General features: G+C 42.9%; 3 protein-coding genes across 3 annotated transcripts; 1 reads left to right on the top strand and 2 right to left on the bottom strand.

Annotated features, from left to right (window-relative positions):
- The first annotated feature begins 226 nt into the window (after positions 1 to 226).
- sbds (SBDS ribosome maturation factor) lies at positions 227 to 3,622 on the top strand. Its single transcript, XM_048264141.1, has 5 exons — positions 227 to 452; positions 1,054 to 1,183; positions 1,304 to 1,504; positions 2,024 to 2,188; positions 2,906 to 3,622. Exons 1-5 carry the CDS (start codon positions 325 to 327, stop codon positions 3,032 to 3,034), a joined length of 753 nt encoding a protein of 250 aa, XP_048120098.1. The 5' UTR covers positions 227 to 324; the 3' UTR covers positions 3,035 to 3,622.
- Positions 3,623 to 4,048: 426 nt separating this feature from the next.
- Positions 4,049 to 5,198, bottom strand: LOC125307990 (claudin-3-like). Its single transcript, XM_048264142.1, has one exon. It carries the CDS (start codon positions 5,119 to 5,121, stop codon positions 4,456 to 4,458), a length of 666 nt encoding a protein of 221 aa, XP_048120099.1. The 5' UTR covers positions 5,122 to 5,198; the 3' UTR covers positions 4,049 to 4,455.
- Positions 5,199 to 20,905: 15,707 nt separating this feature from the next.
- cldnj (claudin j) lies at positions 20,906 to 21,748 on the bottom strand. Its single transcript, XM_048264612.1, has one exon. The coding sequence runs from the start codon at positions 21,746 to 21,748 to the stop codon at positions 21,116 to 21,118; it is 633 nt and encodes a 210-aa protein (XP_048120569.1). The 3' UTR covers positions 20,906 to 21,115.
- Positions 21,749 to 22,303: the final 555 nt, after the last annotated feature.

Genomic DNA, 22,303 nt, shown 5'->3' with positions numbered 1-22,303 from the left:
ATAGGGCCTATACATTACTTTCTAAGTATTTTAATTGGTGCTTTTCTATAATTATATAATTATATGGGTGGGTGCCCTTGTCAAATCTACACCGTGGGACAACAAACTGAATCTTGAATCTTCGAGGAAGCCCTTTTTTTTATTCACCTGCTGTCACTCAAGCTACTCTCTGTAATCAATGCGCATCCAAGTAGGACCTTTTCACGCCTGTTATTGCTTCACCCCGGAGCGTTGTGAAGGCACAACAACAGAAGTTGCGTGTGTAGATAGCTAGTAGCAGCAGCAACGTTACCTCTGAATAGTGTGGAGGTATCGGTATTGAAAATGTCGATATTCACGCCAACCAACCAGATTCGACTGACAAATGTGGCATATGTCAGGATGAAGAAGGGTGGAAAGCGATTTGAAATAGCCTGCTACAAGAATAAAGTCATGAGTTGGAGATCCGGAGCGTGAGTAATGGCTGTTGTAATAACCATGGTGGCTAACTGACATTAGCTAGCATTACGTTAATACATGTTCAATGTTTGATTTAGTTTGTTGATATGTTTATATAAATTACTTTATATAGAGAGTATATATGCAGCCATTGATTTGCATATAGCAACGATATTTTTTAACGTTGAATGATAACAAAAGATTTAAAATAATTTGATCATTCCAAACATCGCCACAGTTTCACCACAGCCACCACCACTGGCGTCACGCTGTCCTACAATTTCCTTTGGTCATCCTTTCCTTTGGTCATCATCATTAGTATACGATGTTCGTTGTCTTCCAGTCAGTCTTAAAACGTGAACTCGATACCTAACTTCCAGTCAGTCTTAAAACGAAAACTCGAACTGATACCTACCTGTCCATTATGGCAGGCTGCCAATCATGGGGATGTCAGCCTTTTATCACTCCGAGGCTGCCGGTGGTTGGCAGTCACGTGAGAGAAATGGAATGTCATTGGAGTGTAACTAAATGCCAAAATAAAATATTTGGCGATTCATTTAATAGTTAACAACTTACAGCTACCCTTTTCAATTGTTTTCCATCCTGCATCTTTAGGGAGAAGGATTTAGATGAAGTCCTACAGACAAATACAGTGTTCATCAATGTGTCGAAGGGTCAGGTGGCAAAAAAGGAGGATTTGTCCAAAGCATTTGGGACAGACGACTTGACAGAAATATGCAAACAAGTGAGTAAGACCCTAGGACCACTCATCACTGATTGCCCACAGATACTAACATTAATCTCATCTCCAGCATCTCTCAAGTTATGTCCCATACTCTTATCTTTTATAATGATCTGTTCTCAGATTTTGTCAAAAGGAGAACTTCAAGTGTCAGACAAAGAGCGACAGAGCCAGCTCGAGCAGATGTTCAGAGACATCGCCACAATAGTGGCCGAGAAGTGTGTCAATCCAGAGACCAAGCGTCCATACACTGTCAACCTCATAGAGAGAGCCATGAAGGACATCCACTACTCAGTCAAAGCAAACAAGAGCACAAAACAGCAGGTTTGTAGCAGGTCTCCCGTAAGGTTAGGGGTAGATGTTATATTAGAAGTACCAGATGTTACTTCATCAGGTGTGTTGGCCTTGTAATTGTATGTATCATCGCTTTTGTGGGCCAGAGCCCAAATCTGTATCTATGATTTTCGTATCAACATACTGCCCCCGTGTGGATTTTTTTTTTTTTTTACTGCAAGTTGAAACATTATTTATGGTCTGGTTATGGAGATTGTTTTGTTTGTATGTATGTTTATTTTTATAGATTGTAACCCAGTGGTACTCTGGTCTGTCCCTGTAGCAAGTAATCTTGCATAGCATTTTAGTATCAATTCTCTCCATGTTGAAGATTATATGTTTCAGTAGCCAAATACTTATTTTTCTTCTTTTATATAAATGTTATCTTTACCATATCCCTGTTTTCAATATTAACGTAATGTTCAACATACCTACAAGTTATGAAATTACTGAAGTCTAAACTAAGAATGTTGAGTCACCAGGAGCATAACCGTATCAGTCCCCTGACAGGCTCTGGAGGTGATCCGGCAGCTGAAGGAGTCCATTCAGATCCAGCGGGCTCACATGCGCCTGCGCTTCATCCTGCCCGCTAAAGATGGCAAGCGGATCAAGGAGAAACTCAAGACCCTCCTCAAGGTGGTGGAGAGCGAGGACTTTGATGACCAGCTGGAGATGGTGAGGGCTGATTTTCCATCCCACGTAGATACTGGTTAATTAAGGCACCAAACACATCTGGCTCAAATGTCCACCTCATCAACTATCACTTGTGCCATTCAGGGTTCCCACGGGTCATGGAATTTTAGAAAGTCTATTTCAGACATGGAAAGTCAGGGAATTTGATCATTTTGGGGGCAAAGTCATGAAATATCAGGGCATTTTGGTGTAGCAGTTTAAAATGTACTTCCCAAAATACATTAATACAAATATGTTTCCACACAGAATTGGCATATGTCTGGTTAATAGCTTTACGGCTTGATTGAGTAGCGCAACTGTGCTTATTCAATGCCTATTTATTCATCTCCTGCACTAAAAAAGTAAAAAATTCTTGACTTCTATGCGGGTGCACTGAAATCATTGGTCGGTATATTGTACTATTCATTATATAGTAAGTCATGGAAATTCAGTTTTTTTGTCAGGGAAGTCATGGAATTTTACATTTGACTTCGAGTGGGAACCCTGGCCATTAACAATGACCACTTACTGAAGACATTTAAAGCCTGTTCTGAATAGAAATTATATTGTTGGAATGTTGTGCTAAGGTATCAGATTAATGTTTGAGATTGCAGTGTACAGATTCACAAGTTTGTATTTTTTATTATTATTATTATATCTGTGTTCATAATGTATCTTTTTATGCAATGTGTGTGTGTGTGTGTTTGTTTCGCTCCTCAGGTGTGTCTGATTGATCCAGGCTGCTTCCGGGAGATTGACGAGCTGATCCGCTGTGAGACCAAAGGCAAGGGCACTGTTGAAGTCCTCAGCCTCAAGGATGTGGAGGAGGGAGACGAAAAGCTGGAGTAGCGCATCACTTCCTGTCTCTCAGACCCCATTACACCGTCTGGCTGTGAGGAGGGAAAACCTTTTAATTTACTCCGTCTTGCTAAGGAAACCTAATTTTATCGCTTCTGCAAGGTCCACTATGGAATATGCTGTTATTTTCTGTGAAAATTGTACAATAGCTTTTCAGGGGAGATAATTAAAAAAGAAAACAAATGTCCATGTGCTTCTCACTGATCAATACTAGAAACTGAATACCCAGCATGACTTTTTAAAAGAATGATCACACAATAGAGCCACAACCTAACTGTGCCTTGCTGAAAATCTTATCATGCTCCAAAGGTGACTGGGGCGAAGAAAGTGTTCACAATAGTCAAAAAACACAGTGTATGACAGCATAGCAATGCTTGAGTGCTAGAAGAGATGAAGTTGAAGAGATGTCACACTAAAAACTGATTGGTTGTGTCAGTGTCAGAGCATGATGCATCATCAGGTGGTTCAGTCATTACAATGTGTATTGCCATTGAAATATGCCATTATTAACACCACTTAAAGTATATGTGAATGGATACTCATTGTATACATGTACACCATTAAATATATACACTATTATTATTATTATTATTATTATTATTATTATTAAAATCTGAATATATCAAGTAAAGCACATGTTTTGCCTGGGACAACTGAGGTTGTTGATTTTTTTAGAGGGATCAATGTGTTGTAATGTTTCTGGGGGGTACTCTACATTACAAAGTGAGATTGGTGGTATGTTGAGCATAAAGTGTGGTTACGTTTTACAAACAGGTGTAAGTTCCAGGCGGGCTTTTTTGAGAATCCATACGAGCTGCTCAGCTGCATTCCAGACAAATCGGTAGTCAGAAGCATGTTCAGTTCATGGTATGTTGCGATTGGTTTAGGAACTTCCGTGCTGTGTAGAATGCAGCATCAGTAGCCCCAGGCCTACTCGTCCTGATGATGAGAGAGCCGAAGAAGCAGGTGAGGAGATTGGTGATGTATAAAGAAGGATTCCTAAAGGCTGTTTCAGGACCAGTAGGCTAAGTGGCCACTGTTTATTGGCCTTCTTTCAACATGTGCCACATAACTGCGACAGGACATATATTCACATGATACGTCAGATAAAGCCGAGAGAACAAAATAATCGGACAATGTATGACCTCATGACTTGTTAATCTAATGAAGTGGTCACCATCCTCACCTCATTAGCACAAACAGGATAAAAAAAACACCAACATTACATAAATAATAATTAGAGCTTAGTGCTAGAGTAAAACAAAACTTGTAAGGCATTGCCTTGTAGAAATGCTAACAGTGTTGCATATTGTCCGTTATAAACCGTTATAATCAAATTAAGTCAATGCATTTCTCCAAAACAGTGTCCATATAAGTGTATCGTAGAACATCTGATCGCGTTAAAATTATTTTCAGAATGGTCTTGTAGTTGGGTAATAGGGCGAATCGTCTTGTCTGAAAGTTGCACTGTGGATGGTGTTGAGAGGGTCCACCGCTTCTGGTGCGCTCGGTGACACCGGCGTGCGATAAATCTCTGGCGGGGGCGACAGACAGCACGCACTGACCAGAGTTCCTCCCCCCACCACCAGCAGTACCGTCCCAATCCAGCCCGTGTAGAGTGCCGCCCCCAACTCACGTTTAAGTGGAATCACACTGTCCAGCGGCTTAGAGCTGCGGTGGGACACCCAGGACGCCACCACCAGCAACAACAAGCCTGACACCACGAACAAAACACCGGAGACCACCTTCACCTGCATGCGCCTGGGGAACTTTAGTCGCCCGACGACGTATAGTACATTTGCTACAAATCCGATGCAGATCGAGGCAGTGATGAGAGCCCTCCAGGATCGGAAGCTCCCGGACAGATGTAGCACCGACTGGATGAAGTGACAATGTAGCGAGCCGTCTCCTTGCTGTTCCCAGTGGATCCACACGCCGTCCCAATGCAGCGCTACAGTGTCCGTGTTGTTGTTAACAGAGCCGCTCACCGTCCACATGGAGAGGAAGCGGGTCAGCACAGCACAGAACCAGCCCATGAAGCCCAACCCGACGGCGGCAAGACCCAACTTGTCGTCCATGCTGCTGGTCGACGACTCGAAACAACAAAGCGGTTGAGACTTTGACTGTCACTGTAGCACAACTTGCTCGCCCGGATTCCTCGCATAGGCGTGGGGGAATAAAGAGAGCGCGTCCTGATGTTTGTTCCACCATGGTTTCAAAACAACCCCCATTCTCCCACTCTGCCAACCAAACAATAATGCCACTGTGCGTAAAGTGATATCACACAAGTTAGGCCTATTTGGATGAAGGGCTTTGTTGCCGTTTAGTGCTTTTCCACACAGACAAACGACTATATAGAAAAGCCTTTATTAAATTATCATAAGCATGGAGGTCACCAAATGAAGAATATCTAGGGTAGAGTATATTACAGTAGGCTATTTAATCAAAGAACATTTCACTAGGCATATAGACTAGCCTACTTATCATAAAAGGTCTGAGGACAGCTGGCCTTTGTTTCATTCTTGAATGCTCTTCCTTTAAACAGTTCATGTGCTGATAACTGAGGAAAAGTGACGGTTAAGTAACAAAAGAAGCATTCTCAATAACAACAAAAATACAAATATATTTGAGCAGCTGTTTGTCTCAGCTCCATGGTTTCGTCACAAATGTCAACAGGCATCCATTCAGTCTGCCAGATGAACATGTCTGAACATCCCTTGAAGAACCATACCCTATCACCGGACTGACTGAGTAAAGCAGATTGTTCCGATTCAATTTGTACAGCAGAGAGTCCGAGTCACACATAGTTCTTGTGTGGGTGTAGGTGTAGCGTAGCCTGGGTGTTCCCATGCTGCCTTGCGCGCGATTTGATTCACGCTGCTAAGGCAGCCTGGAGACCATGGAGCAAATTTTCGCCTGAGATAGGGAACCAATCACAGAACAGGGGGGAAAGCAAGACGATGATGAGCTATGCACAGACGCATTTGATAGACATCCGTGGCACCCAATAAACGGATCTGGGCATTTTTTTCAAATACGAGAAAATGAACGTTTGGTTCCCAGACCACGTCTCATTGAGAAGTGGTGGCGCTAGCCAGGCTAGGTGTAGCGGGTGGCGTAGCTTTGGAGCAGAGCAGATGGCCGCCCCCATCTCGCGCTTCAGCGCCTCGTGCACAATGGGGTTGTGGAAGTCCTGTATGATGGAATGGGCCGTCCAGGACACGGGCGCCACCACGGTGAGCCCGCCAGCACGAAGATCACGCCGGACGCCACCACGATGCACTCCTTGGCCCGTGTTGGAAGTTGGTGCACTCCGCGCCCACGGCGTAAAAACACCTCCACCCTAGTTGTCAAAAACAATTTCTTAATATTTGCTTTTCTTGATGCTTTCCTTGACCCGCCATGTCATTCTATTGTCTAAGAGAAATTTGTCTTGGAAATAATCTATAATAGTACAGGCAACACAGTACACCACTAGGTGTCATAGGCATGGGTAGTTGAGTAACAGTAGGCAAAATTAACAAACAAAAGAATATAAGGTACAAACAAACAGACAAACCAAAGATGGCCCTCTCACAGCCTGAACTAATACAAAAAACAAATAACTCAAGGGAAAACATTGTTCAGACACTAAATCATGTGCATTTGCTCTCTTTAAAAGCAACGGGTTATCCACAGCCAACAGGCCGGGCGTGCGAGAGAAGCAATGAAGTCTTAGAATTAAGAATAAAGCTCTTCCAACAACAACCACCCATGCGCCAAACAATTCAAATGACTTTCAAATGGCATTGTTCTCCCAGAGAGGAAGCTATGATCACCATCCATGGGTGTGCATGTGCGCCAGCGCTGCAGGTCAGCCTTTCTGCATACACATCTGTCTTTAAAGTTCACCATCCTGGTAGCATACCTATCTACTGCCAAGGCCTGAAGGGGACGGGGAGAATATTTACTTCTGCTACACTGGCAGAGAACTCATGTGAAACAGACTGTGGGAGGTGGAAGAGGTTTAAATGCTGTCCAGCAGTATTATGAGTGGAACGTCTTAAGGGGGCCCTCTTCCCCATACGGCCTGATCTTATAGTGTGTGCCAATTCCATCCAGGCACTCCACAATTTCATACTTGGTAGACACCCATGTATCCTGGATTTTGTGGCGACCGTGAAAATGGTTCTTGCAAAAGAGTTTACATGTACATTACATTTAGCAGACACTTCTTGACCAAAGTCACTTACATACTGTATGTCAGCTATATTACAAGGGATCACATTGTCCCCGGAGCAACTTGGGGTTAAAAGTGCCTTGCTCAAAGGCATAACAGTGAAAGCCGGCAACTGAACCAACAACTTTCACTTTAGCCCAGCTCCTTAACCACTACACTGCCACTGCCCACTAGAAAAAGACTAGAGTGCCAGGTGGTAATATGGGTACAGTGTCAGGACCGCACACTGTCTCCCAGAAGAACTGAATGTATTAAGTTAAAAAAATAATGCAACGTTTCGACCCACCAGGGTCTTCATCAGGCCTGTTATGTTATGTTTTTAACTCAATAAACTTAGTTCTTCTGGGAGATTGCAGTGTGCGGACAACTACTCTTCTTTCCTTGATAAGCCTTTTTTTGTCCTGCACCTAGCCTCAGTGAGGTGGGATGTGAATACAACCACTTTGAAGAGGACTGCAGTGTCAGGACCACCATGCCTACGATATGCCGCAGCCTCTTAAGTGTCTCCTAGCACTAGCATAGACAGAAGTCAGGTACTCTTGATGTTGCACCACCCAATCAGTCGGTGGACTGTCCCTGTGGTCACCTCCAGTATTTCCAAGTAGGTGGTCGACTGGTAACTGTGGCTTCTAACCGAACATCAGCTCGTATGGGGAGAGCTGTGTGGACTGGTACACAGTGGTATTATAGGCGAACAGGAACAGTGTACACGGTGAACTTGCTCAGGACATACTTACATTTTTTTTTCCGTGATTGCCCACTTGACTGCAAGGAGTTTGAGTTTCATGGCACTATAATTTGACATGTTCCTCTCACTTGGCCGCAAGCCCCGGCTAGCAAAGGCTATTGTTCGCCGTTACCCATCCTTCTCCTGTGACAGAACTGCCCCCAATCCTGCATGGCTTGCATCCGTCTCTAAGATAAACTGACGACTGAAATCGGCATAACCTAGGACTGGCGCTTGAACAAGCCATTCTTTTAAGGCTCTGAATCCAGAAAAAGTTCTGAAGGCAAACCTCAATGTTAACTATTCAATATTCAGATGTCTGGAATTGAAATGTACATGCAAATTAGTGAATAATTAATGAGATATTGTTAAATTACATCCATAAACATATATTTCAGAAAACTTGTAATGCAAAAAAATATTGTCTCTACATAAATAATCAACTAGTAAAGTTTCATAGAAATATCAAGGAGTTAAATTTGTTACCCTATTCACCCGTTCTATGTTGCCTATTTTAGCCTAGCCTATTCCAGTTTCATTCACAGAAAGGCAGCCATGCACAAATAGTATTTCACCAAAAGAGGGCAGTATCATACAGCAGAGCCCAGAGCCGTATAGCGATGGCAGAGCCATGATACTCTGAGAGAAGTAGGAAATGCAGGGCAGTATTTGATTATGTTTTCCCTGGGCTTACCCAGAGCCATATAAAGGTAGAGTTGCGACAACTCCATTGACGCTAATGTTCCATTTTTTTCCAACAATGGCAGCAGCTAATGGAAGCCTCAAATAGTTCCCGGAAGTTAACAATTAATAATAGCAGCAGTGCAGTTACAGCAGTATGTTTGTAGCCAACATTTCAGACTCAGATTTACATTCCTTTGCCTCATCCGAATAATAATAATAATAACAGTAATAGTAGTAAAGTAATAGTAGGCTATCAATAGCCTAATTATAATAATAAACGATTTGACTTTCGACTATGACTTTTCTGCTGCTCAGTCTTTATCCGTTCCTCATCAAATAAATTAAAAGAGGCTAAAAGCCCAATAAATGTGCCACACGTAATAGCCAGATATAAGATAACTCTTGCCTATCCCATTTCAATTAGGCAGCACTACACCACCACGAACAAGCTGTCATTAAGTTTTTGCGTTTAGTAGGCCTACACTTTTATGATGTGACGTTTCTTGTGCATTTAGCTTCACCATCACGTCAAGTTCGTATGCGCAATGCGTTAGGCTATGGATTTAAGTGGCTTAAAAAAGGCAGCAAAAGTGGGATATAGTGCAACTGCTTCCCCAAAACAATTTCACCATAACTGTGTATTTAATCGTTTGATATGTGGATAACTTTCAGTGGACTACTAAACAAAGAAGTAAAGATTTTGTTATCACAAGGCTAGCTGGTTCGTTATATGGCGAAGCATATAGCCAACATTTTTTTGTAGCAGTGAAGCTGTGACTGTGTCTCAAATCGCGTACTTCTGCACTTACAATACCTAATTTGAGTGCATGAGGGTGTTCACACTGACAATTCCAACAACACGAAGGGCGCTGCAAGTTCCCGGATGGTGCACTCATAACGGTCAAAAAGCTGAGTGTGCAACGCTCCAGTAGGGGTTAGGTGTCCTTCCTATTCATTAACATGAACATGCGAATGACTAAATAAATGACTATGATGTTTATTAAACCATTGTAGGCCTACAAGTTATCATTATATCACATCACATAGCCTAGTTTTCTGTAGGCTAGGCTACTGTGTGACATGCTTTAGGCTACAGGATATAAATCAACAATAGGCTATCAACACGTTTGCAGTATCACTGTTGCAGAAATCACATACAAGAAGGCATCCTCTTGATTGTTTGTACATTTTTGCATATTCCAACATAAGGAAGCAGCATGAGGAAACTTGTTTTTCTGCCTTATTTTCTAACTAATTTTACGAGTCTGCAGTATCACTGAGTACAGCTGTTACAAGAGGGTCTGGCGTCCCTTTATTATGATGCACTTCCTACGACGCGGTCATTCGTCTCTAAATGACTTAACGGCTCCCACACGCAGCTGCGTGCATCACGTTGCTGGAGACGCATCCCATTCACTTTAAATGGGCTCACGTGATCCGTTGCCGAACTGAATTGTGGGTCCGTCGCGTCGCGTTTCTCCCGCTGCTCGCGTTGAGGAGTTCAGCTGTTGCTGCACCGACAGACGGCACCGGCCAATCAAGCTAATCTACGGACGGCACCAACCAATCACATTACGGTTTTACTTCAAGTCATTTGCGTAGCTACCGTCGGGAACACCCACTGGAATGCGTTGACGGAACGCTGCTGTGTGTGGGCCATAACTCCCTCTCCAACGCTGGACACTTTTCGCCCTTAACGGACGCCATCTTGGCCAAATAGCGGAAGGGGAGGGAGCGTTTTCAAACTCGTGGAAATCGTGGTTGAGAAAGCTGAAGCAGCAGCAGTGGAAAACAGAATTTACGGAGCAAGTACAAGCAAGTTATAACATAAACGGTTCATGTTTTGACACAGTATGACCATGTCACTGTCGAGTTGAGAACGCCAAATAAAGTTATGTTAAAATGTTTGCGATCGTCATTTCCGTGAAGTGCACGAAGTGTTTGATATGAGACAATACTATTTTGTTAAAATTTGCGCACTCCGCCAGTAAGCACACAGTGCACATAGTGTACTACACGAAAATGTACTCAGTGTACACCAATTGAGACAGACTCTGAGTTTGTTGTTAACATTGTTGGTAACTGTCAGGGAATTCTGGCACCAAGAGGAGAGCCTGCCAATGTAAGGAAGAATTCCTTACACCATCAGTCTCTGACTCTGCAGCCCAAAAGCTGTGTTTTTTATTGTACAGATGCACACAGAAAATAGGAAGCAAGGCATAGTGACTTCATTGTGACATACAATGAACATGCTACATATTGTAGCATCTCACCCACACACACACACACACAGGGTGCAGTTCCTGTCTGTCTGGGTGCACACTTAACTTGTACTCTCTGTTCTTAGAACTCAGCACAACATTTTAACTTGAACTCTCTGTTCTTAGAACTTAGCACAACAATATTTCTGCTTACACAAATGGTTATACAATGATAATAATTTCCTTACAGTAACGTAAACGCTACACTTATGGGGTGGGTGCTATTGCGTTTTCTAAAGAATCTCCTGTCTTGGTTTTGTACAGAAATTAAGTGACACATACGTAAAAGGGAGAAAAAAAGGTCACCTTCCGATATTTAGCAGGCTATGGTCTGGAATTTAATTTAATATTGTTGTAATGGTAGGATAACTACACAGTTTACACAATAATTACACTGTGTTATAAATATTGTATATCAATGCATTTATTGTCTGTCAATTACCCAAAATTGTGGCTCTGTCTCTCATTGAACAGTATTTAATGCATTCTAATCCATTGTCAATCACTTCCGGGAACTTTTTGAAGTTTACATGAACCACGTGACCTTAACGAATTTTGAACACCCATAGACCTCTCCAGAATAAGTCCCGCCTCCTAACTTCCGTATCCATCCAACCTTCGGTCGTCAAATGTCTATGGGAAATAACATGGCGTTTTGAAAGATCGTACCTGTCAAACTCTGCGAAGTAGAAAATAGTATACTATAGTATACTATAGACTATACTACTTAAACTACTTAAACGGCACCGACAATCAAAAAATCCAGTGGAAACTAGATGGCAGAAGTGTGTAGGCCAATCTGCCCACCATTTTTTTCTACTTCGCTACCTACAGATGTTTTAACGGTATGACATTTCGAAACGCCATGTTATTTCCCATAGACAATCGACGCCCGGAAGTTGGATGGATACGGAAGTTACGGAGGCGGGACTTATTCTGGAGAGGTCTATTGTCGCAACTCTACCTTTATATTGCTCTGGGCTTACCCAACAGCTGTAGACTTTCAGCACAGGTTCAAATGAAAACAAGAACAGTTAATGCTTAAAAAAGCACCTGACAATTCATATAGGGTCATTCCACGGCAACTCAGCCACCCATGTACATGACACCTCTCAGATTTTGCTGAAAAGCGGTGTCATGTACATGATACCCCGATATTGGCTGTTTTCACATGGAATGACCCTATAATGAATCATGATGAAAACATGAAATTTGTCAAACTAACATTAGGCCTACAGTTTTTGCCTATTGCTTTCTTTTGCAGAATCTGGCTTATTATGTCAAAACTCTACACACAGCCAAATAAGACATAGCGTGTGGAGATAAACAACTCACATCTATGCCAAAATGAAACACTGCAATCAAAACTCAACTATTATTAACAAACCATACACACAAGTACTATTTAAATTACTCTTTCAAGTCAACAGGAAAACATTGATGTGCTTTATATAGGCATAAAAAGTAGAATTTCTGCAGTAATCAGCTACATTTTTTGCAACAAAAGTTTTTACAAAAACCAAACATTCTTACAGAATTAAAGAAAACTACAACCAGTTATCAATGTAATACTTTAAGTGAATGTACTAAAAATGTAGCAACGAAACAAAAGTAAAAAGAAAAAAACAATTACTGGAGACACTGCTATGAAAAAAAACCTTTTTATTTTTGTATGTGTATGTGTGTGTGTGTGTGTGGGGGGTGCATTACTGTCGTTCATTCGTGGCCAGGTACTCTCTGAGCTTATTGCACATTTCAGGGATGAAAGTCTGGCTTATACACAGTCTGAAATTCAAATAAAGCGGCTCCTTCGTAGGCATGTCAAACTCGATTCCTTTTAAGGATCCGGGTTATTCTGAGTCACTCACTAAACTGATCCGGGTTGAACGAGTCACTTGAGTCACTTGAGTCAGTATTGCTAAATCGCAAGAAAATTCAGTCCTACTTCAAGCAGTGCAGTGTGGTGCTTCATTTTTAAGTGCCTTCTCATGTTGGATGTGGATCCTCCATGATTTGAAACCAGGTTTTTGCAGTACTTGCATTTAGCGTTTAGAGTTTTGCTCTCCTGGTCGAAGTGCATCCACACATTGTTCATCTTTCTGCTGCTCATGTTCAGAGACTTCTTGAAATTAACCTCCAAATTGTCTTAACACCACTCTCACTTTTCTTGTCACTTCTCTTTGAGGTGTTTTTGGACTTGGGGGTTGGGGACAATACAGTAGGTGTGGGGTGGGGACTACCCCCTTACCTCCCAATCAGATAAGCCTGTTACTGGGGTAAGGGGTCAAGGGGGCCGGTCAAGTACATTACCGCGGCAACTTCACTCATGTAGCTTTCCGTGCAGCCACAGGGCAGAGGGTCAAACAGCCAGATATATTACAAAAGAGAAGGGGGTAAGGGCTTTATGACACTACCTGAAAACATGTTGTCAAGTAAGTCTAAAGAAACCTATTTGAATTAATTGATCTTATTGACAGAGAGGGTAGCCTATATTATAATAATTATTTGTTGTTGTTTTGTTAACAATAGAAAAGTTTGCCTAGGTCTAATGCTACTCTGCTACCATGTTTATTACCACTACTATATACTAATAGTAGGCTACTAGGAATCTATTCTAATAACGTATTAATAGGCTGCTAATACTAGGCAACTAATATTATTATTAATAATAGCTATACTGTTAGGTAGCCTATCATATCATATAATATAATATAATATAAAATAGCCTAATATAATAGCATCAAAACCTCCACCCACTCACGGGAAAGAAAGCAGTTTGAGCCAGACTGTTTATTTATTGTCTTGACCTAGTGTAGCCTAAGCAATTGACTTTCAATGTAGACATAGAAACAGTAACGTAGAAATGCCCTGCAGTGAATACATTATTATTATTGTTATTATTATTATTATTATTTTTACTACTACTACTACTATTATTCTCATTAGGCCTATTTTTATTATCACCTTGACACGAGTAGAAACTATGCTACTCGCTCATCTACAGATCTACTCATGACAACGTAGCCGGCTGATTCGACTGACTCGCACTCATAATGCACGTAACTGGCCCAGCTTATCCGACCGACCCGGGTAGGCTAGCCTACTTAAGCAGCTCCAAGCAGAGCTTGCAATGTTTCGGACTGTCTAATCATGGGCGGATTATGAACTTTTGATGTATTAAGGGCCCCCCACTAATTGTCGTACATGTGGGAGGGGGGGTTTGGGGGTCCTCCCCCAGAAATTTTTTAATTTGTTTGATGTGATTTCCTGTATTCTGGTGCATTTTGGGGATGGCCAATACTAAATTCAAACAGATTCATAGCCTACATCCTGATTTGTTGATATTGAGGCAATGATTCCATGCAAAGGCTTGGGCTTCAGGGCCCCCTGACCCCTTGGGCCCCTGGGCCTGGGCCCGGTAGGCCCGTGCAGTAATCCATCCCTGTGTCTAATCTAACCTAATTGCATTTTAAAGTAGGCTATGCCTACGTGCAGAACATTGTAGGCCTATGTTATTTCAGAAGTGAAAGAATGGCTTTTGTTGTGGATTTGCTTTTCACCTTGACGAGGAGTTACTCGCTTGTCTACAGATCCATGACAACGTAGCCGGCTGATTTGGCTGACTCGCTAGCCTGGGTGTTCCCATGCTGCCTTGCGCGCGATTTGATTCACGCTGCTAAGGCAGCCTGGAGACCATAGAGCAAATTTTCGCCTGAGATAGGGAACCAATCACAGAACAGGTGGGAAAGCAAGACGATGATGAGCTATGCACAGACGCATTTGATAGACATCCGTGGCACCCAATAAACGGATCTGGGCATTTTTTTCAAATACGAGAAAATGAACGTTTGGTTCCCAGACCACGTCTCATTGAGAAGTGGTGGCGCTAGCCAGGCTACTGACTCGCACTCATAACAATTTAACGTAACCGGCCCGCTCAGCTGATCCGACTGACCCAGGTAGGCTACTCAAGCAGCTCCATACAGAGCTTGCAATGTTTCGGACTGTCTTCGCGACCTAATTGCATTTTAAAGTAGGCTATGCGTGCAGAACATGTTATTTCAGAAGTGAAAGCATGGCTTTTGTTGTGGATTTTCTTTTCACCTTGACGAGGAGTTACTCTCTCGTCTACAAATCCACTCATGACAACGTAGCCGGCTGATTCGGCTGACTCGCACTCATAACAACATAACGTAACCGGCCCGCCCCGCTGATCCGACTGACCCGGGTAGATAGCCTACTCAAGCAGCTCCATGAGCATGCAGTTCGGACTGTCTGCACGACCTAATTGCCTTTTAATATGCTACAAATATACACCAAATCTAATTATGTCTAGGCTACATGGAGAACATTGAATGTTATTTCAAAAGTGAAAGAATGGCTTTTGTTGTGGAATTGCTTTTCACCTTGAGGAGGAGCTAGCCTACTCGCTCGTCTACAGATCCATCATGAAAACGTAGCCAGCTGATTCGACTGACTCGTACTCAACGTAGCCTAACCGGCTGGCTGATCTGACTAACCCGGATTGCTACTCAGCAGCTCCAAGTCCCATGGTCTACGAGTCTGCAATGTTTCCGGCTCTGCGGGAAGTTAACCAGTTATCTCGGACTGCCTGCTCACTCAGTCGCTTGAATTGATTTGTGGAGTTGTGGTTGCCTACGAAATTGTTACATTTTTGGCAGCTACGATGGCTAGGGCTAGGACTAGTAGGCTAGGCTAGCTAATGTTGCAAGAGGTTTGTGTGTGGCGCTGTTTATCGTTTTAGATTGAATTGTAGGACTCAACTGAACCGAGTTAATGATACTAGAGACTCGCAACTCATGGGTTAATTTAAAGATACGGGTGAAAGATCCGAGTGAATCACAACTCAAACAGGCTTACTTCCTAGACAATATGAGATGGGACAAGATGAAGGAGGGGTTCTCAGAGATGGTTTTTCAGAATTCAGGCATGAGTTCTATGAGCAGGCATGACTATGGAAAAGAAACATCGGAGAATTACAGGGCAAATCATTTATTTTGGTTGGCAGAAGGAGAAATATCTCCCCATTCAACTTGCTCCGGTGATCTTAGAGCAAGCAGCTCTTGAGTCTGTTAAAGCTGCAGTTGGCAAGTTTGGCAAACTTGCTAACTGTCTCACTGAATTGCATTATGCACACTCAATTCTCACTGGTATCTGCTAGACAACAAGTACCAAAACATGATTAGTTCATAGATTTCACATGTAAAATACATTTTATACAAACCCACCCCCATCTCCCCTGTTCATAATTCTGAGAAATTCTTGAATTGTGTGCATGTGTGCGTGTACATTTGTATACTTATGTGTGTGTCGGTGTGTGTGTGTGTATGTGTGTGCGTGCATGTGCTTGTGTGTGTGCATATGTGCCTGTGTGTGTGCACGTGCATGCATGCGTACATATGTCTACTGTGTGAGTATGTGCATACGTATGATTACTGTGAATGTATGTGTGTGCATGTGTATCTGTTTATGTACATGTGTGCATATGGAATGGGTTAACATGACCCCTGGAGGCAAACATACGCAAAAAATTGGTCATCCTAGGCCCTACGGTTCTCAAGATATTCACAGAAAACTCTGTTGGTGTACGGTCACTAAATGTACACATAAATTATTTTATTGTATGGCCCCCCATGAATGAAAGGGTGTCATAATGATCCTACACTTTCAATTTCTTGCAGTTTTGACCATGTCAGCCAGAGATATTGTGATTAAAACACCTAATGTTTTGCTTTTTAATTTTTAACTAGGTGGCACTATACATGAAATAAGTGGTAATGGGATGGGTTGACATGCCCCCTTAAGACCAACATACATAAAAAAGATGGACCTCCTAGGCCCTACGGTTCTCGAGATATTCACAGAAAACTGTCTCCGGCCACCTACAGGCCAGTTGGTGTAAAGTAACATAAATTAATTTATTGTGTGGCCCCCCATGAACGGAATTCCATGAAACTTGGCATGCATTCAGAAGGTGTCATAATGATCCTACACTTCCAATTTCGTGCAGTTTTGACCATGTTAGGTCACAGATACCTGCGATTACAACACCTCATTTTTACTTTTTTGTTATTAACTAGGTGGCTCTATACATGAAATGAGTGGTTATGGAATGGGTTGACATGGCCCCTTAAGATCAACATATAAAAAAAACGGTGGTCTTCCTAAACTCTACGGTTCTCGAGATATTCACAGAAAACTGTGTCTGCCCTACCCTCCTTTTCGGGGGGTCCAGTCCAGGGGGGGGGCGCTACAGATGAAAACGAAAAACAATGGTTCCATGCTATCCATGTGGGGCTACATGCCCACCAAGTTTCGTGTACCCCGGTCTTTCAGTGTCCCGAGAATCCTTGATGGAAATTTGGGCATGCGGAAAAAAAAAGAAAAAAAAAAATCTGACTAAACCTATATGACCACCGCTTCGCTGCGCGGCTGTCATAATTACGGTAAAGAAGCAGTAAGCATAATTACTTGTGTTCTTCCACCTATTGGTGGGATTTATTTCACAGTTTATTTCACAGTTATATGTACAGCATGTAAACCCCCAGCTGGTATTTAATCATTTATTCACAGGTGAATTAACATTATGGTTTAAGAACAGACTAAAATGAAGAGAATTCATAAAGTTCATAAAGAGAATTCACAGAAACCACATATTTATTCCAGCTATAGGCCTATCTCATGTAAAAATGCCAGCTAATTCTAAGCACAACTCTTCAGGTGTGTGTCTGTGGATGTTGGAGTGTTAAAGCTTATTTACAGTCGCAGTTCCCGACCTGTGTGACGTCAAAATGACATTTTACCAAACTGTGAGCACAATATACTAAATCGTACGCACATTTTACTAAATCGTGCGCACATTTTACTAAATAGTGCACTCATTTTACTAAATTATGCTTTCATTTCATTTTTTAAAAATGAAACGCACAATATAGTAAAATGTGTGCACAATTTACTAAATTGAGAGCACAATTTAGTAAAATGAGCGCACTATTTAGTAAAATGTGACTACTATTTAGTAAAATGAGCACACAATATACTAAATTGTGCACACAACGCAGTAAAATGAGCTAACAATTACTAAAATGAGCGCACATTCTCTCGATATGCAAAATTATCTTGCAATGACAGCTCCTGGGTCCCGTAGATATCAGCAGACGGTAGCGTTATAAAATTTGGAAAGCTGCTGGTCAGAGTCGCCTAATGCGTGCTGGGATATATGTAGGCGGCAGTCAGTGTAAATGCTATGCAGGGTTACATGCTAGATCCTCGCTTTTTTCACAGGGATATTTAGAGAAAAGCTGGCAGTTATAGTGATGAAAAAAAGACAGAAAGAAAATCCGAGTCCGAATACACAAGTCTGAGTCTGAGTCATTTGTATGCAAGTCTGAGTCAAGTCACTAGTCCTTAAAATTAGCACTTGAGTCAGACTCATACTCCAAGCTCTGCCATCGGCAGTTGATGAACCTCTGGCAGGGGTGAGAGACAGCGCGTACTGACCAGAGTTACTCCCCCACCAGCAGTACTGTCCCAATCCAGCCTGTGTAGAGTGCCGGCCCCCGACTCAAGTTTAAGTGGAATCACACTGTCCAGCGGCTCAGAGCTGCGGTGGGACACCCAGGACGCCACCACCAGCAACAACAAGCCTGACACCACGAACAAAACACCGGAGACCACCTTCACCTGCATGCGCCTGGGGAACTTCAGTCGCCCGACGACGTAAAGTACATTTGCTACAAATCCGATGCCACAGTGTCCGTGTTGTTGTTAACAGAGCCGCTCACCGTCCACGTGGAGGAAGCATGTCAGCACAGCACAGATCCAGCCCGTGAAGCCCAACCCAAGGCCAGCAAAACTCAACTTGTCATCCATGCTGATGGTCGATGAATTAAAACTACAAAGCAGCCGAAGCTTCAACTGTCACTTTAGCACAACTTGTTCGCCCGGATTCCTTGCAAAGGCGTGGGGCAAACACTGGCATAGACTGGCAAGAGAGAGTTTCCTGATGTTTGTTCCACCATGGTTTCAAAACAACCCCCACTCTCCCACTCTGCCAGTCAAACAATTATGTCACTTAGTCGTTTAGAAATCGTTTGGATGGTTAAATGATCTGTTCTGGTGAAAATGGTGACTTTCCCCTCTGCGCCTAGCGTCCCCAGGCGGAAAACCAACCTTGCAACATTGAAACTATCGTCCCGGAAAGAGAAGTCAGAAACAAGAAACTAGTTTTAAATTGTGTTTCTTACCTTGTAACATCCACATAGTTCTACCAGACGTATGTTAACCGCTCACTAGCTTGTATACAAATCCACGTGCTTTATCGTTACCTTTTCACACAGTTTAAAAATGGTATAATGCACATTTCTCCAGCAGAGGGGGAAATCCTGCCAAGTTTCCCTTTAAAGTGTTTCCCATTTTGGAGGTGGGGAATTTTCAAGCCCCATCTGGTCCGCAAGCAATCCCAAGTTGTCCGCGAGCAGACGTGGTAAAATATAATATAGATGACTTGTTTGCAATTTTTAACCAACTTTTATGTAAATCTAAACAGTTCTGCAACACTGCCTATATAAACTACGTATTATGTTACGGACTGAACGGGATCAAATCCCGGACGAGCCCCCAATTATGTTGCGGATTGAGGTTCAGTCCATAACACTACGGCACTTTAAAGGGACAGCAGGCAATGTTTTCGTGTTAATTAATCATCTTCGTAAGTCGGTATATGGTTAACTGACTCATTACAGGGCGAATGAAGACTTTTTTTTCATTGATTAAGTGGTCCATGGTCTGAAAAAGTTTGAGAAACACTGATCTATAGCCATCCTTGCCCCTATGAGGAGATTTGGTATCTTGAGATATAGACTATGGGATTATTAATTATCGAACCTGTTAAACTCTTGCAGGGATGAATAAATCGGAAAAGCAGAAGTTTTGCCCAACACACTTTTGAACCCTGCCTTCTAGTGGATACTGTGATCTTTGGTACGTTAAGACAAGACACTACCCCAGAGCTAACTTGCAGTGCAACTTGCCATAGGTATTTTGGCTTCAGTTAACACCCGGATCTCCTTATATGGGCAAAGATGGCAGCTTTGGCTCCATTTTGTAGTCGAACTTCAGAGGTCCATGACTTCTATGTGTGCCTTGCTGCTTTGTTGTTTTAAATGTTCGATCTTCCTTGTCAAATAAGAAAGGCATTGATAAAGATGGGCACACATTTCCTCCTGTTCTTCACGCCCCACCTGTGATATCTCTATTCCCCACTAGTGGGCCCCACACTTTGAGAAACACTGGTTTAAAGTGATATCACACAAGTTATTTGGACGAAGACCGTTGTTGCCGTTTGGCACAGAGCCCAAAACTTTATTTAATGTGCTTTTTGCACATAGAAAAACAACTTGATAGAAAAGTCTTTATTAAATGCTCACAAGCTTAAAGGTCAGAAGATGAAGAATATCTACGGTGGCATAAGCCTAGAACGTCTAGGTCAACTTTTCCTGTAGCTTGATCAAAGGACATTTCACTAGGCATATAGACTTACTTATCATAAGAAAGAATGTCTGAGGACAGCTGGCCTTTGTTTCATTCTTGAATATGCTTATTTTAAATAGTTAATGTGCGAATAACTGAAGACGGTTGAAAAGTGACAGTTATAAGTAACAAAAGAAGCATTCTCAACAACAAAAAAATACAAATACTTTTAAGCAGCTGTCTGTCTCAGCTCCATGATTTCGCCATGTGTAACAGGCATCGGTTACACTTTACTTGACAGTATCTACATAAGAGTGACATGACACTGTCATGAAAGTCTCATAAACATTACAAATAAGTCATAAACGTTTATGACATAACACTTCTGTTATTAAGTGTCATTCGGTTTTTGTCATGACAAGTTGGGGTTAGAGTTAGGGTTAGGATTAGGGTTGGGTTTAGAGGTTAGGGTTAGGGGTTAGGGTTCATGTATCATGACAGTGTCGTGTTAATGACAGTGTCATGTCACTTTTATGTAGATCCCGTTGAGTAAAACCTGCATCAAGTCTGCCATATGAGTAAGTCTAATCTGCTGTCTGAGCATCCCTTGAAGAACCATTACCCTACAACTGGACCACTAACTGAGTTGAGCAGATTGTTACGATTCAATTTGTGCTGCAGAGTCCGAGTCACACGTAGTTCTTGATGGCGTAGCTACAGTGGGTGCCTGGCCTGGCTTGGGTGTAGCGGGTGGCGTAGCTTGGGCTCTCGCGCGGGCAGCTGGTGCAGAGCACCCCTCCCCCAACCACCAGGAGACCTGCGGTCACCCAGCCTACGTAGATGGCCGCCCCCATCTCGCGCTTCAGCGCCTCGTGCACAATGGGGTTGTGGAAGTCCTGGATGATGGAATGGGCCGTCCAGGACACGGGCGCCACCACGGTGAGGCCCGCCAGCACGAAGATCACGCCGGACGCCACCACGATGCGCGCCTTGGCCCGCGGGTGGCTCAGGCAGTTGGTGCACTCCGCGCCCACCAGGAAGACGACGAAGCCCAGGCAGGCCAGCGCCATGGCGACGACAACGAGCCCGCGCGCTGCCTGCAGGTCCGGGTCCAGGTCCAGCAGGGCGTCGTAGAGCTTGCACTGCATCTGACCCGTGCGCTCGTACACGCAGTTGAGCCACAGGCCCTCCCAGAAGACCTGCGCCACCACGATGTTGGTGCCGATGAAGGCCGTGACCTTCCACATGGGCAGCGCGCAGATCAGGATGGTGCCCGCCAGACCCAGCATTGCCAGGGTTATGCCCAGCACCTGGAGAGCCATGGCTGCCGCTTCACCCAAGGCCTGCAGATCAGAGACAGAAAAGAGAAGGAGATTACATACATATATCACATACTGGCTTTTCAGCTCAGTACAGTTATTTCCAGTATATTAACCTCATAGTTTATAAAAAGCATGACAGTGTTTTATGCAAATTAAACATATTGACCACTCTCAGTATTACGCTAATCCTACAAAGCAAGTCCACTTTAGAAGGTGTGGTGAGCTTTTTTTTTTTCAAATTTGGTTAAAGGTATAGTACACTTGAAAAGGTCAATTTAATTCTTAGACAGGGATACCAGAACTCTTAAACAGTCACACATCAGGGAGTAGCCTATTCCAATTTCACTCATAGGCAGCCATGCATAAATAGTATTTCACCACAAGGGGGCAGTACAACATATCATAGAAAAGGAGGATATGCATGGCAGTATTTTATCATGTTTTCCCCTGGCTTTTCCAAGTACATGGTTTACTCAGAGTAAGTGGTAAACCTCCTACAACAAGAGCCCCATGGCATTGGAGAATGAAGCCATATAATGAAGCCATTTACCCTGG

Source organism: Alosa alosa, chromosome 15 (genome assembly GCF_017589495.1).
Source record: "Alosa alosa isolate M-15738 ecotype Scorff River chromosome 15, AALO_Geno_1.1, whole genome shotgun sequence".
Classification (NCBI taxonomy): Eukaryota; Metazoa; Chordata; class Actinopteri; order Clupeiformes; family Clupeidae; genus Alosa; species Alosa alosa.
This window is presented reverse-complemented; position numbering and strand designations above follow the sequence as displayed.